The sequence below is a fragment of the Aquarana catesbeiana genome, linkage group LG04, assembly GCF_042186555.1.
Source record: "Aquarana catesbeiana isolate 2022-GZ linkage group LG04, ASM4218655v1, whole genome shotgun sequence".
In the NCBI taxonomy this organism is placed as follows: domain Eukaryota; kingdom Metazoa; phylum Chordata; class Amphibia; order Anura; family Ranidae; genus Aquarana; species Aquarana catesbeiana.
The window spans coordinates 168,168,503-168,184,940 of NC_133327.1; the positions used below are offsets into that span (position 1 = coordinate 168,168,503).

Here is a 16,438-nt window from a genome sequence, read left to right on the forward strand (position 1 = left end):
CAGACACACGGGTACACAACCACCCCTCCCCTCTTCACTAGTACAACAGCCCTTACGTGTAAGGTGGTGTTCCTGGTCCCAGCTCTTGTGTAGCACACACGAAGATTGCACATGCATGAATTTGCCAGAGGTGGCAGCAAAGAGCCCAATGTGAGCTTGGTGACACAGAGCAGCCAACTCACACCCATTCCAAAAGCCAGCACAGCCATGGAGCTCCCCTGCACCCACCCTGCCTTCTCTAATGCGGACCAGGCGTCCAGGCCCGTTGAGACACTCGGCCCCACACAAGTGTATGGGCTGTATCCTGCATTCCCCTGATGGTGGCTCTATACAACAGTGACAATGAAAAGGATACAAGCTTTTTAGTTTATGCAAAGTGAGAAATACTTTGAACCCCTGAAAAACAGTGTTTTGTGGTAACCATGGCAATTGTTAAGATGTAATCCCTCTCAAAGCTACTGAACCATAATGTCTAATTGGTTGCCATAGGTTAATTCACCTTGTGTTTTTAAATATTTTTTTTCCCAAATTAACCTTTCTCCCTCTGACATTTATCAAAAATAAGACAGCAGGATTATTCAACCATTATTAATAAACATTTTTTCTGTCATGTGAACATCACAAGGAAGGCTCATAAGCATATGAAAATAGCTATGAATAGATGATAAACATTTTTGATGAAATGTCAGACTTTTTTATTTTAATAACATAAGTATCTCACCTTGGCATTTCCTAATATCTAAATATGACTGCAGTTGGACCATTATTAAAAGTTAAATCTAGCCTGTCAAAGATTTTGTTATAGATTGTATTATTTATGTGTCAATTATAAACAGAAAGCATTTTTATAAAGTGACTGAGAGCACAGTTTACTGTTCCAAAATGTTTGACATAGCAAATTGATGTTGATGGATTAGAGAATCTTTTTTCAAAAGATGGAAGGATCTTTGAGATGCCACATTAACGTTGTAATTTGCAAGAGGTTCAAGTAAAAGTTCTTAAAGTTACCAAATGCCTGGTCTGAAGTTCCTACAAAGGGGTGTACTGAAAAGGGGAGGGATAGGAGAGGAGAGATGGCCACCACAAAGGGTTAATTGTGCAGAAGAGCTATAAGGTGGACCATAAGGGATCTACAACAGGGGGAGGAAAAAAAACAAGTTATACTAAAAACGAATTAGATAAGAATTAGTCCATACAGTCAATAGTAGTAAGGAATATCAAGGAAAAGTCCACGGGATGGATGGATCAACAGGTGGATGGGGATTGCACAGACAGTCACCAGCAGCTCCTCAGCAGGAAATGGGAGTTCCCTCAGACACAAACAAAAACAGCAGAAAGAGAGCGCCTGGGTCAGTATGATAGTAAAAACAAGTAACACTTTATTCAGATACACTTATGCCGCATACACACTATCGGAATTTTGGTCGGAAAAAGGTATGATGGCTTTTCCAACGGGATTCCGCTCAAACTTGCCTTGCATACACACGGTCACACAAAAGTTCTCTGAACTTTCGGCCGTCAAGAACGAGGTGACGTACAACACTACGACGAGCCGAGAAAATGAAGTTCAATGCTTCTGAGCATGCGTCAAATTGTTTCCGAGCATGCGTGATTTTTTGCGCGTCCGAATTGCATACAGACGAACGAATTTTCGGATAAGAACTTTTTTACGACCAAACAATAGAGAACATTCTCTCAATCTTTTGCTGGCTGGAATTCTGCCAGCAAAAGTCCGAAGGAGCATACACACGGTTGCATTTTCTGACCAAAATCTCTCATCAGAGTTTTTCTGGCGGCATTTCCGATCGTGTGTACGGGGTATTACAGTACATAAAAGTATCTTGCAAACTGCACACAAGGTGGATGTGAATCACCAATCAAGCAGTCACCTGTGACAAGGAATGAGAAGACCTCTGTGGGGATAAGATCAGACCTGGCGTATGGAGGTATATAAATGGCAGCGTCTCCAGCTCTTACAGAGCTAGCAAGAGACCAAATCAGTATGGGGGCGGCTGGCAACACGTTTCCGAAGCGCCGCCTCCTTCTTTAGGCAAAAAAATAAATCACGAGGTCGCACTGATGGGCAACGATAGGCCGCACTGATGGGCACTGATAAGCTTCACTGATGGGCAATAAGGAGGAGGCACTGATAAGGTTGCACTGATGAGGCGGCACTGATCAGCACTGACAGATGACACTGGTGGGCACTGATAAACTGCACTGATGATCAATAGCCTGATTAACAGGGTAAACGATGTTCTCACTGTGCCCTGTCAGATCGACTCTCCTTTCCTCACACGCTGTCTCTATGTGAGGAAAGGAGAGCTGATAACCGGCAAATCTGTTTACATGTGACCAGCTATGGCTGAACACAGTTCATGGTAAAGGGGCAGTGCGATTTGCCCTTTACCGCGATCTGTGATCAGCTGTGTCCAAAGCACACAGCAGTGACAGAGCGTGCCCAATGCGCGCCCCGGGAGACGTCCTCCCACAACTGGAGGAATTTGCTATAGCCATCTTTCGGCTATAGCGCAGGCGGCAAGTGATTAATGCTGACTTACGCCTGACCGTGGCCCCCCGTGCCACTGTTCCCCAGGGTTAGTGAGCATATTTGCGAGGGTTCCCACATTGGGTGATAAGCCCGGCCCACACATATGATTGGGTATTCTTTGCAATTGAATTTGCCCAAGAGCTGAGTAAATATAGTGAAATTTGACTTTGCAAAGTGCACCTTCCTTTGCAATCTGAACAACATATTTGCCTTTAGTAAATCAAACCTATAGAATAATATTACTTGGTAACATTCATAGGATTTATTTCGCAGGGTACTTTTGAATGTCATGTGCATCTTGGGGTAAAAAGATTTACCAAGGCAGTTGTATGCAGAAATGACATTATAAATAAATATACAGCTAAGTTATGATAAGAGCATATATACATTAAATGTATTGGATACAACTCTAAACCAAGATGACTTAAGAAGACTTTTAAGCAGTAGATACTCAGGTAAATAAAAATCATAAATCTGAATAAAGTGAGATAAATGTGTTATAACAAAACTGGATTATCTTAAGGGCAACTATTGGTCATACCACTTTATAGGTGGAGAAAACACGTTGATATCATCTTTTATCATTTGGCTAAATGGACAGGCTTATCCTGAAGTCAATCATTTTCTGAAGCTTAGTCACATCGGGAAGTTCTCTGCAGAAACCCTTGAAGCAACCTATACAGTCATTCGTTCACTTTTAGGTGGTGGAAAGAGGTCACCCTCCCATCGCTGCCGCCTTTACCAGGCTCTCCCATCCCATGGGAGAGCCTGATACAGATGCAACCGGTTCAATCACATTCACCATGAAGCGTGGAAGAGAAAATAAATGATTTCATTAATACAATAAAGATACAGTGTAAAAAAAGACACATATAAAAAAAAAATGTAAGCACCCCCAACCCCCGTACTCATTCACAGTATGCTTCGGGTCATTGTCCATCTGCACTGTGAAGTGCTGTCCAATGAGTTCTGAAGCATTTTGCTGAATATGAGCAGATAATATTGCCCAAAACACACAATAAATACAAGAGAACCAGTTCCATTGGCAGCCATACATGCCCACGCCATGATACTACCAACACCATGCTTCACTGATAAGGGTGGTATGCTTTGGATCATGAGCAGTTCCTTTCCTTCTCCATACTCTTCTCTTCCCATCACTCTGGTACAAGTTGATCTTGGTCTCATCTGTCCATAGGATGTTGTTCCAGAACTGTGAAGGCTTTTTTAGATGTTGTTTGGCAAACTTTAATCTGGCCTTCCTGTTTTTGAGGCTCACCAATGGTTTACATCTTGTGGTGAACCCTCTGTATTCACTCTGGTGAAGTCTTCTCTTGATTGTTGACTTTGACACACATTCACCTACCTCCTGGAGAGTGTTCTTGATCTGGACAACTGTTGTGAAGGGTGTCTTCTTCACCAGGGAAAGAATTCTTCGGTCATCCACCACAGTTGTTTTCCATGGTCTTCTGGGTCTTTTGGTGTTGCTGAACTCACCGGTGCGTTCTTTCTTTTTAAGGATGTTCCAAACAGTTGATTTGGCCACATCTAATGTTTTTACTATCTCTCTGATGGGTTTGTTTTGTTTTTTCAGCCTAATGATGGCTTGCTTCGCTGATAGTGACAGCTCTTTGGATCTCATATTGAGAGTTGACAGCAACAGATTCCAAATGCAAATAGCACACTTGAAATGAACTCTGGACCTTTTATCTGCTCCTTGTAAATGGGATAATGAGGGAATAACACACACCTGGCCATGTAACAGCTGAGCAGTCAATTGTCCCATTACTTTTGGCCCCTTAAAAAGTGGGAGGCACATATACAAACTGTTGTAATTCCTACACCGTTCACCTGATTTGGATGTAAATGCCCTCAAATTAAAGCTGAAAGTCTGCAGTTAAAGCACATCTTGTTTGTTTCATTTCAAATCCATTGTGGTGGTGTATAGAGCCAAAAAGATTAGAATTGTGTTGATGTCCCAATATTTATGGACCTGACTGTATATATATCTATATCTTCTCTTTATTTTTACCTGGTGATCCAGCCAGCAGGTCTGTTATTTTTCAACTTCCTTTAACAGACCAAGCTGTCCAGAAAAAGGGGCAGTTACAGTGCTGAGACAATGCATGTAACACTGACACTGCTTACAATGATCAGCCTTTATTCATTAATGTAAAACATTTATTACAAAAGGAAGAAAAACATAATCACATTGTCTGTACCTGCCTGAAAAGTGTTAGTTTGGCTTTAATTAGTTAGTCAATTCCATCTAAATCTGCTAGTGCCCCTCCCCTAGACTAATGATGCTGCTGTCTAAGGCCCCATACACACTATTCGATTTTCTGCAGATTTTTGTCTTCAGATTTACCAAAACCATATAATATGAGGTCAAACCTTAAGAGTTTCAATTTGTATGCAATCAGGTAGACCCTTGCACTACATGGTTTTGGTAAATCTGAAGACAAAAATCTGCAAATAAAATCTAATAGTGTGTATAGGGCTTTAGACTGGCCATACATTATACAATTTTCTTATTCAATTTCCTTCAGATTTACCTTCAACTATTTTGTGCAAGGGCCTGTCCGATTGCATACAAATTGAAAGTGCTTAGGTTTGACCTCATATGATATGGTTTGGTAAATCTAAGACTGCTTTCACACTGAGGCGCTTTACAGGTGCTACAGCGCTAAAAATAGTGCCTGTAAAGCGCCTGAAAAAAGCCTCAGCTGCAAACCCAGTGTGAAAGTACGTGTGCCTTTCACACTGGGGCGCTGAGCTGGCAGGGCATCACAAAAAGTCCTGCCAGCAGCTTCTTTGCAGCGGTGGAGGAGCCGTGAATACACGGCTCCTCCACATGGAAAACAATGGGGCAAAGCTGCTATACCACCGGCAAAGCACTGCTGCAGTGGCGTTTTGCAGGCGGATTTATCCCCTTTTCGGCTGCTAGCGGGGGGTTAAAACCAACCTGCTAAGGGCTGAATAGCGCCGCTAAAACGCCGGTAAAGTGGTGCTAAAAATAGTGCCACTTTACCGCTGATGCCCAGGGCGGCTCAGTGTGAAAGGGGTCTAAGACTGCTTTGGGACTGAGGTGCTTTACAGGCGCTACAGCGCTAAAAATAGCGCCTGTAAAGCGCCTCTCCTGTCTCTCCAGTGTGAAAGCCCGAGTGCTTTCACACTGTAGAGGTGCGTTTGCAGGACGTTAAAAAAAAAGTCCTGCAAGCAGCATCTTTGCAGTGCTGTAGGAGCGGTGTATACATAAAGCCCCCCCGATATCAATGGGCAGAGCCGCCAAACCGCCCGCAAAGTGCTGCTGCAGCGGCACTTTGCGGGTGGTTTAAGCCCTTTTTCAGTCGCTAGCGGGGGTTAAAAGCGCCCCACTAGCGGCCAAATAACGACGCTAAAACAACGGTAAATTGCTGCTGAAAATAGCGGTGCTTTACTGCCAAAACCCAGTGTGAAAGTACCCTTAAGGAAATTTGTATAATGTATGGCCAGCCTAAAGGGGGTTGCTCCTCCGTGCAGAGTGGAAGGATCACCAGGTGATAATAAAGGGAAAACAGCCTAAAAACAGAAAACGAATGCAGTCGCCACATTTAAGGATTGATAAGCTGCAATATATTCCATTGTTCTTTTTTGCATTTAATAAGAAAGGCTGGGCTAGGCTTTTTACATCTGTATGAATAATGTACTGCCTGCAAGGCTACAGAGAGCTGAGAATTGGCCAATTAAAAGGAATCAATGTATCTGACTGTGCTGCCTCCATATTCCAGCAAGGCAGGCAGTCAATATTCCCCGTGCCCTCGGGTATTGGCTCCCTTTGTTATGTAAGCAGCTCTTGTACGGTACTTATCCTTTCCTATCTCCCATCGTAGCCGGCAAAGGGTTAATAGGCACGATCTTCTAGGGAGGCGGATCGTACAGCCATTAGTAGTAACCTGGACGGTAGAAGCGCGGCGTCCAGCAGATGGCAGTAGAGAGCCTTACTAGGGGGATTTAAATCTCCAGCAGACAGCTCGGGAGAAGAAATAGCAGCAGAGAGCTGAGAATTAGTGGGCATCGCTAGCAAGGCATTGCAAGGGGGACTGAGAGAGAGAGCAGCCGAGACACCGATCCTCTGTCACTCCCTACACAGGAGCTCAACAAGGAGCAGCAGCATCCTACATTGTGATTTAAGGAGCTCCCACTACATCCCAGCAGCCTGCCTGTGTGTTGTAGGATCAGGAGCACCTAGTAGGAGAGGGATTGCCTGCACTTTCCTATCTGAAGGATGTCAGCTCAGTGGGTGACAGCTGCTTTCTTCCTGGGTGTTGTCTGCAGTGCCCTCACCGCTAAAGGTAAGAAGAGATCTCAATTGATGACCTCCACCAAGGCTCTGATACTTTCTTCTCCTGGACCAGGACTCCAGCCTTCAAGGAGCTGTCCAACATCTCCATTCCATTCTCTCAGAGCCATTCACATCCAACCTAAAATACTTTTTTAAGAACGATGGAATTGTTGTAGTAGAGGCTTTGGGGTTTCTTTGTGTCCGATGATTTTGTGACAAATCTAGCTTCAAGGTTATTAAATGGAACATGTTAAAAAGTCCTGGAGAGATGGGGCTTACTGATGGTGTGTAATGTGCTGGAGTGGAGATGTCACAGGGAGTAGTTATTGTCACTCCAGCTGTTGTTGAACTGAAACTCATCCTTTGTGAACAGGGAATAAGTTAAGCTTTATCTTAACTTCTAAGCAAGAATAGGTTATATTATATTATATTCCGATTTCAAGCTAGCACCACACTTCATTGAAATGATTTCCAACTGCTGCTTGTATTTGTGACAGGGAATAGTTATTGTCACCCCAGCTGTTGTGGAACTGAAACTCATCCATTGTGAACAGGGAATATGTGAAGCTTTACCTTCACTTAAATGCAAGAATATATAATATTATATAATATTATATTATAATATATTAGATTCCTAGTCCAAACCAGTGCCACATTCATTGGAATGATTTCTAACTGCCACTTGCTTTTATCATATGGATTAGTTATTGTCACCCCAGCTGTTGTGGAACTCATCCGTTGTGAACAGGGAATAAGTGAAGCTTTACCTTCACTTATAAGCAAGAATTTAAAATATAATATTATATTATGATATGTTATATTCTTAGTCCAAACCAACACCACATTCATTGGAATGATTTCTAACTGCCACTTGTTTTTATCACATGGATTAGTTATTGTCACCCCAGCTGTTGTGGAACTGAAACTCACCCATTATGAACAGGGAATAAGTGAAAATGTACCTTCACTTATAAGCAAGACTATATTATATTATATTCCTATTCCAAGCTAGCACCACATTCATTGAAATCATTTCCAACTGCCACTTGCTTTTGTCACAGGGAGTAGTTATTGTCACTCCAGTTGTTGTTGAACTGAAACGTACCCATTGTGAATATGTTAAGCTTTACCTTCACTTATAAGCAAGAATATGTTATATTATATTATACTCCTATTCCAAGCCAGCACCACATTCATTAAAATGATTTACAATTGCCACTTGCTTTTGTCACGGGGAGTAGTTATTATCACTCCAGTTGTTGTTGAACTGAAACTCATCCATTGTGAACAGGAAATAAGTTAAGCTTTACCTTCACTTATAAGCAAGAATATGTTACGGTATATTATGTTATACTGTATACTTAGTCCAAGCCAGCACCACATTCATTGGAAAGATTTCCAACTGCCACTTGCTTTTGTCACAGAAGTAGTTATTGTCACTCCAGCTGCTGTTGAAGTGAAACCCATCCTTTGAGAACAGAGAATAAGTTAAGCTTTATTTTCATTTATAAGCAAGTTTATATTATATTTGTATCCCAAGCCAGTGCCACAATTATTGGAATGATTTCCAACTACCACTTGCTTTTCTCACAGGGATTTTGATACCTGGCAAAGTCAGACCTGTAGGATGAGAAGTAAGACAGATCTATTGATTTGAGTATGACTTTGTTCTTCAGAGCTCTGTACAGAGGCAAAGAGAGTAAAATAAGTATGTTCTTAGCTCAGGGAAGGGAGTTCTTTGTGCTTCACCTGCAGGTGAGTTGCACCTTTGCAAGGCAAGGCTGGCTTTGGTTGCAGGTGGATAGCAGCAGCACTCCAGATTCAGCCATCTGTCAGTTAATACATAGAGGTATGCATCATTTTAAGGGTCTAATGTTCCCGTTAAACGTTAGCGTCTGTTTTCACCCCACTGGGGTCCAATGGTGACTGCTGTTATTGTTTTTTAGGTGCTGATTTGTCAGGGAGCACATTGAAGGCTTGTGTTAACTCCTGCATTAGGCACGGAATAGAAAGTCTTCAACTGAATTTTAAAGGATTTTTTTTTACATTAATGGTTGATGGTTCTTTTATGCCCGTTTACAAATGAATGCACTTGTTTTAGGTTACAAAAATACATTATTTTAATACAGCCCCACAGCAATTAATTTCTAAAAAAGAGCATTATGTGTTACTGAAGTGCATGTGTAAAACTTTGGTTATATAGAGGTAATATACTCCAACTGCTATTTGCTAGCTACAGCTGCTGTCATTATAATATCATGCAGTATTGTCAAGATATTCCCGAATAACATTTTTTAATTAGTTCTGTTGTCTAATATGACAATAGTAGTCCTAGGAAGATATCATCTGCATTCTAAGCTATTAAGCTTATTTAACACAGCAGTACAAAGAGCCATGACAATGTCTAAAGTGCAGCAACCCATGTTACCCAATCAATGTGTTTACTGAAGTCAGTGAAAGCTTGATTTATATCAGCCCACGTTGCTCTTTACCATAATGATGAAGCCCAAATGTACACATATTTTGAACAGCTGGTGGTTACGGTATTATATTTGGGCACATTGCATATCTATAAAGCTGTGCTGCTATGTTATATAATGAAATCAAACGATAAGTGGTAAGCTGTCATTTAACACTTTTGCATGCTTTTCTTCAGCCTTCAAGATATTTCCTTATTTGTTTTTTGATACTTTTTCCTTTTGAATTTGACCATGGAGTGTATTGACTGCGCAAGTCTGCGTACTGTTGCCCACCAAAAAGCATGCTGGCTTATGTGAGTTTTATGCAGTAATAAGAGATGGTACATCTGTGATATGAGTCACTTGCCTTCATTCATGTGTGACTTGACTGATGGTTCGAAGTATAATTAGATGGAATATTGAAATAAAATTTAAGCTTCAGAATTGCATAACCTACAAATAGTTCATAATTGAAGGATAATTGGGTTTCGTGCTCTAGCATAAACTAGACTTGATGAACACTCATTAAATGCTTGTGTATTCAGTATAGCACCTATTTCTGGCCAAAAACAATACTGCAGATTTTGTTTGTTGTTGACTTTGTTTTATCACTGCCTTGTTTAAAATTCTGTATAAATGTACTCACTATTGAATGGTTTATAACTATGACATTAAAGTGGACCTTTCAACACTTTTCAGTAAAAGGCAAATTCCAATCCACTTTTTTTTGCACTTATTGGTAAACAGCTAACCTTTGCAAACTAAATTATGTTTCTGCGACTGGGAAGGCTACATCACTGGTGCCTTCCAGGTAGTTCTTGGAGCTGAAGGGTGAGAGCGTTGGTGGTTATGGGGGACCTCGCAAAAAAATGTTAATTTAATTATTTCCAGCATAAACATTGTTTAGCAATGGCTAAACAATGACAAGTCACACCAGATCTTAGGCGCATGTGCAAGATCTGGTGCAAACATTAGTCATTTGTTGGCCCTGAGAATATGAAATTAGAAGCTGGCCATTGATGATGATGATGGTGGCTCAGTAAAGAGGAATGTATAGTGGGCAGAGCTGTGGAATCTTGAATGGCATAGAAGTATAAAGCACTTATGACCTATGACTATGCTATATTTTCAGCAGAAAATGTATTAAACTCTGCCATTAAATAACACATTTTTTTGGGGATATCCATTTTAGCAATAACTTTGATAACTGACAGTCCTCAGTCCTGGTGTGGAAACGTTTAAGGAGACCTAAAAATGGTTGTCCATGTTTTGAAGCCAAAGCTGTGCATCCTGTCCTGTTTAACTGCTCTGTGTTAGACCAAAATCACCAGTTGGTAAAATAAACGTATGTAATCCGTCCCTTCTTCCAGTCAAAGTAACAATTGTGTATAGTTTATTTCATGCCACTGACTAAGTGCAGCAGTATAAAAGTATGAACTATATTTACTCAACCTGTATCACCTTGGAGGGTTAAGTACATTTCTTCATTTTAATATGTCACATTCTACAGATTCAAAACCTTTTTTTAAATGTATATCATTAGGGATGCTAAAATGTATCATGTAGTGACTTTAGTAAAATTATGTAAGACAAACTTGGTGATCTATATGGCATATTCCAGTGCATGATATATGTGATGTACAGTATACCCATGTATCTTCCTCATAGTGAAGAATAAGCACAAATCCTACTAACATTAGTGGATTATAAGGATATATATACACTAGAGACCCCATTCAGTATAATTTTGGCCATATAATATGAAAGTGACTACATAAGGAATAATAGTCTACTATTAAGGGATGGTGCCATAGTAGGGAAATAGCTGGATGACTCTATCCAAATATTTTCTAAGATACATAAGGGATAAAAACAGCCATGCAGAATTTGGAATGTCATGCAGGCTGATTAGCTCCTTTCTCAGTATGCTGAATTTCAACTCATCTGAAATGTATTCATTTTGACATTGTGGTTGATTTACTAAAACTGGAGAGTGCAAAATCTGGTGCAGCTATGCATACAAACCAATCAGCCTTCAGGTTTTTCTTTTGTCAAAGCTTAATTGAACAGGTTGAACTTAGAGGCTGATTGGCTACAATGCACAGCTGCATCAGATTTTGCACTCTCCAGTTTTAGTAAACCAACCCCATTGAGTTTACAATCATGATCAGTTATGTGGCCCAACGCTAATGTTCTTTAACAATTTCATCAATTACCCATGGATAGGATAAGAATCTTGCGTGATTATACCCCATACACACCGTGCATTCCAATACTGATTGTTGTGCTTGATAACATTTGTATAATGTTAATACTAATTGTTGTAACATGGACTGGCACTTTTCTGTTATGAATAAAGCTAACTCATTATCTCCCATCTTTCCATGTTATAAATTAAACTGACACATATAGTATAGACCAATTATTACCTTGAGTTCCTCCAGGATTAGTTAAGGCTTCCTTGATCTGTAGCTGATAAAATGATATGTTCACCTTTTGCAACATGTTACACCCATATTCAGAGTGTAACATGTAACATGTTACAGTTGCACCAGCCTCTGCACCCCCCTGAGTCCCTATTTTGATAGCAAGCGGGGGATCGTCTCCCTCTGCTCACTGCCACTATCTGGAAAAAACACGTCCATGCGGTGCGCCACTCTCCCGGCCACTTCATCCATTCAAAGTGTTCTGCTAATTGGAAAACTACAAGTCCCAGCCGTCTTCTTGTAGTTCTCAATGAACTACCATGGCACCGTTGAGCACTGTGGTAGTTCATGCTCTCTTCCTGTCATTGTGTATCTGCTTGCCCATACAAGGTAAGAGCAGGCAGATTTACTGACAATTCTGCAGGACTCCTGCATGGCACCCATGATATGTAATGCTGTATAGGCTCCAAATAATAAAAATAAATAAATAAATAAATGTACATTTTTTAACTGCAAAAAGCTATCTATTTATTTTATTTTTTTAAAGGTGAACTGATCCTTTAACCTTCCAGTTAATTGTGACTGCATCATTCCAGGGCCAGCTTCACTTTGCAGAGCTAGCTGCAAAAACACCAATTATTTTTTAGCTTGCATTCTGCCCACCACTGTAAGGGGCATTTTTTTCACTCACCACCACTGTAAGCGGCATTTTTTTCACTCACCACCAACATAAGAGACATTTTTTCCCACTGAACCCCATTTAGAGTTATTTGAAGAGTTCCTCTGCTGTAAAAATGTTGAGAAAGGCTAATATGGGCAATTAGGATACCTTCAACAAGGTCATTTTGAAGATAATTCTTGTTACGCTAGAAATAGCGTTGTTTCAGTTTATGTTGTTTCACAAATGCAAACAGAAATACCATCCTTTATGTTTCTTGTTGTATTCAAGAGAACTAACATATATACTAAAAGCAGAGCTATAAAGTAGGAGCTATACGGTGCTAGAATTGACAATCCATTGGAAGGGGTTAACATAGGCTTAGGCATGGCACCTGCCAATTGGATGCCCCAGCAACATGCTGTGGGCAGGCAGGACTACCTAATTCATACCCGGGGGGGGGGGGGGGGGGGGGTGAGGATCGTTACATAAATTGCAGTAGAGCTTTGTAATGAGTTACAACAATGCTCCTGACAAAATTTTTCCATCTAAAATACATTATGTGACCAGATATAGCATCATGTTTGTTCAGTTAAACATTATTTTAACACATTAAAACATAAAAGCATTTTACGATTATTACTATTTAACAATTTCCTGGAATTACATGCTATCAATAAATACACATTTTCATTTGATCAAGCATTTTGCAATGTGCAGAGCTCAATAACTCATAGTAGTCAGTCAGCAAATACCTTTCTGTAATCTGTTTTTTTTTTCTGTGGGTTACTGCATTGTACTTTGTACACCATGACTGCCTTGGCACACACCTATTAAGGAATGCTGATAGACCTGCTTCCCTTCCAAAACAAATGTCCTTTAACATTTTTATATATTGGGTTAAAATGCAATTTTATTTAGTTTTGTTGTGTGGCCAATATGTTATAGTCTTCAGTAATCGGATTCCCCTTGCTTGCACTATTAATTCACTAACCATTTCTATATAGGTGTTTGATGCGTGACAGTCCTACACGTCCCTGGATAACCGGCAATATGATTACATTTCCCAAGGACTCAGAGGCACAGTATGTGACAATACATCCAGTACCCTGGAGAGCTCCATGTGGCTTCCACTATTTGTACCTGTCACAGAAATGCCCAGGGACTGTCACTAAATAAGTGCATATCTTCACTCTCTCCACTAAACTTTACTTCAAGCCTCTTTCCTGTTGTTACAGATGGAATATTAAAGATACAGGGAGATTGTATGAACTGTCTGGAGCCATTTGCCTTCACAACACTGATGTAACATGTTGCATTATTTCTTCTAGTAAAACAAAACATCGCACAGGACGAATCAAGAATGCTTCTTCACATATTAACAGCTTAATCCTACTGAGCAATGCCTGCTCTGCTATGGAATATTCATAAACTCATCACATCGCATTCTGAATATCAACATATATTCATCTATTGCCAGTAATTACACATTTGTCAGCCTTGCTAGCAATAATGAGATCTAAAAACAAAATTAATGAGACCCTGTCACCAGACCATTCATTTCAACAAAAAGCTTCCAATAAGATTATATGTGCATTTCATGTATTTGATCCATGTTATTTATCTGTAAACACCTCCTATGTGTAGACACCCAAAAGCCCTGAGAATGCTGCTGGGCACTGCCAACTTGCATGTGAGCCACAGAATACTCAGGGTTAACACTCAAGTGACAGTCTATAGCATTGCTCTTTATTCTTCTTCTATCTGCTACATAAAAGGTTACATTGGGAGGTGAAAGGGGAGGTGAAGGAGCTGGGCCAGCACAGAGAGTAATTAGATACTTTCGGAAGAGGAGAGAACGGTGACATACAAGGAAGCCGCAGGCTGTGCTAGGGAGTTGACTAGTTACATTTCTAGTGAGTTTAAAGACACATTGCAAGTAAATAAATATAATTTATGAAATACTCTGCAATAAAGGATGTAAATACTTATTTTTTTGTTCTTATACCTGCATTTTTTAAGTTGGGGACAGGGTTTTGTTAAGCATATATTAAGCAGGGAACTGAATGTATAAATGGGGGCCGACCATTGGATATGTTCATAATACAATTCTATTACACTCTATGCATAGAACATTACACCCCCCCAACATGAGCAAACACTGGAAATGTTCATAATACAATTCTTTTACACGCTATACAGGGAACACTACACCCTCAACATGCCCAACCACTAGATATGTTCATATCACAATTCTATTACACTAGAACACTACGCACAATAAGTACACAGTACTTAGAACACAATAGAACACAATTCTATTACATTATAGAACACTACGCACAATAAGTACACAGTACTTAGAGCACAATAGAACACAATTCTATTACATTATAGAACACTACGCAATACCTGACTATACCTCATCCCCTCTAAAAGGATAACATAAATCACTTGCAATGTACATGGTAAATGCAGCTAAGTTATGCATACTAGTGCATTGGGATTCTCCAAGTGTGCCTTCCTAATCAGAATGGTTTGCACGCATCAATAAAGTAGCAGAGATGGAGGAACTGATACATACAGCTAAAGAATACCCAGCCAAATATAACTCAACATGGGCCTGCTGGCTCCATTTTCGAACAACAGACACAAACCATTGCATAATGAACGATATCTATCAATCACAGACCTATGCCAACAATACAAATGCTTGACTGACACACACCTCGCTTTAAAAAGAAATTGCCATCCTTACCACCTTTTGAATCTGACCACACTCATTTTCCCCTATTTAACTCTGTCCCACCATATCCCTATTTAACTCTTGGACCACCATAGACATTAAATAACGCCTTCATGGCTAAAGACTAATTGGCGATAAAGGAAAAGAAGCTGTTGAGCAGGTCTCTGGAAGACCTCGCCATCTTCTCTTACAACCCCATTGGAATACTTTCCCCTGAGTCTGAAAACAGGTTCTCCATCCACACTCCACTTCTTCTCTGCTAGATATTCTACTCTTCTTCCAAACTGTTTTTTTTCTTTCTCTTTTCTCCGGGTCCCTCGTCTTAAGTTTGAGAGCTTCTCTTACCCCGGGAATTCCCTATTATTAGGAGGATAACATGGGCCAAAGTTGATTTAGTACTTTAACTGCACTACTGCAGAGGATCCCTCCAGAGACAACAATATGTATTTTCTCACCCCTGGAAGAGGAAGCTGTCAACCTTTTATATCTCCTTCACCCCTATCCCCATTCCATCTCCTCCTTTATACGTGGGCTGTTTTACAAGTCTATAAAGCTTTAAATAACCATTCTTTTATGCTATCAAACTTCCTGAGCTAGACACCTTCATAATATAGTTCAGATATGCATTCTTTTTTTTTTCAACATTATGTACATCCAAATATGCAACTCAAATGTTGTTATAACAATCGGGTGAATGCCCTCTGTCCATCTGACATAACAGTTTTGACTTTAGGATGTTTGTAACATTGATTCTGTATGTGCTGTTTATTACCAAATAAAACATGTTTGGATTAAAAAAAAGAAAAGAACACTACACCCCCCCAATATGACCAATCACTGGATATGTTTATATTAGATTGTAAGCTCTAAGGAGCAGGGCCCTCTGATTCCTACTGTATCAAAGTGTATTGTATTTGTACTGTCTACCCTCAAGTTGTAAAGCGCTACGTAAACTGTTGGCGCTATATAAATCCTGTATAATAATAATACAATTCTATTACAATCTATATACTAATAAGTAATAGCTCGTATCTCTGTCAGATCATTTAAAACCGAAGTGTTTTATAAGAATTAAAATGAGTGAAAGTGGTTACCAAGTGAAAATGATAGGATAATGATAGGATGAGGATAAATGATAGGATAAGGCCTCATGAAAAGGCCTCAGGAAAATGATAGGATAAGGCCTCATGCACACTAAGCCTAGGTTCACACTTGTGCGATGCGGGAACCAGCGCAATTTCAGCGCCGGTTCTCGCATCGCATCTCTCCCACAG

The 16,438-nt window shown here is 40.1% G+C and overlaps 1 protein-coding gene across 1 annotated transcript in view; it reads left to right on the top strand.

Annotated features, from left to right (window-relative positions):
- The first annotated feature begins 6,526 nt into the window (after positions 1 to 6,526).
- Positions 6,527 to 16,438, top strand: part of CLSTN2 (calsyntenin 2) — a 1,488,165-nt gene continuing 1,478,253 nt past the window's right edge. Inside the window, exon 1 of the mRNA XM_073625925.1 lies at positions 6,527 to 6,885. Within this exon, the coding sequence (XP_073482026.1) occupies positions 6,819 to 6,885 (67 nt within the window). The 5' untranslated portion in view covers positions 6,527 to 6,818. The remainder of the gene's footprint in view (positions 6,886 to 16,438) is intronic.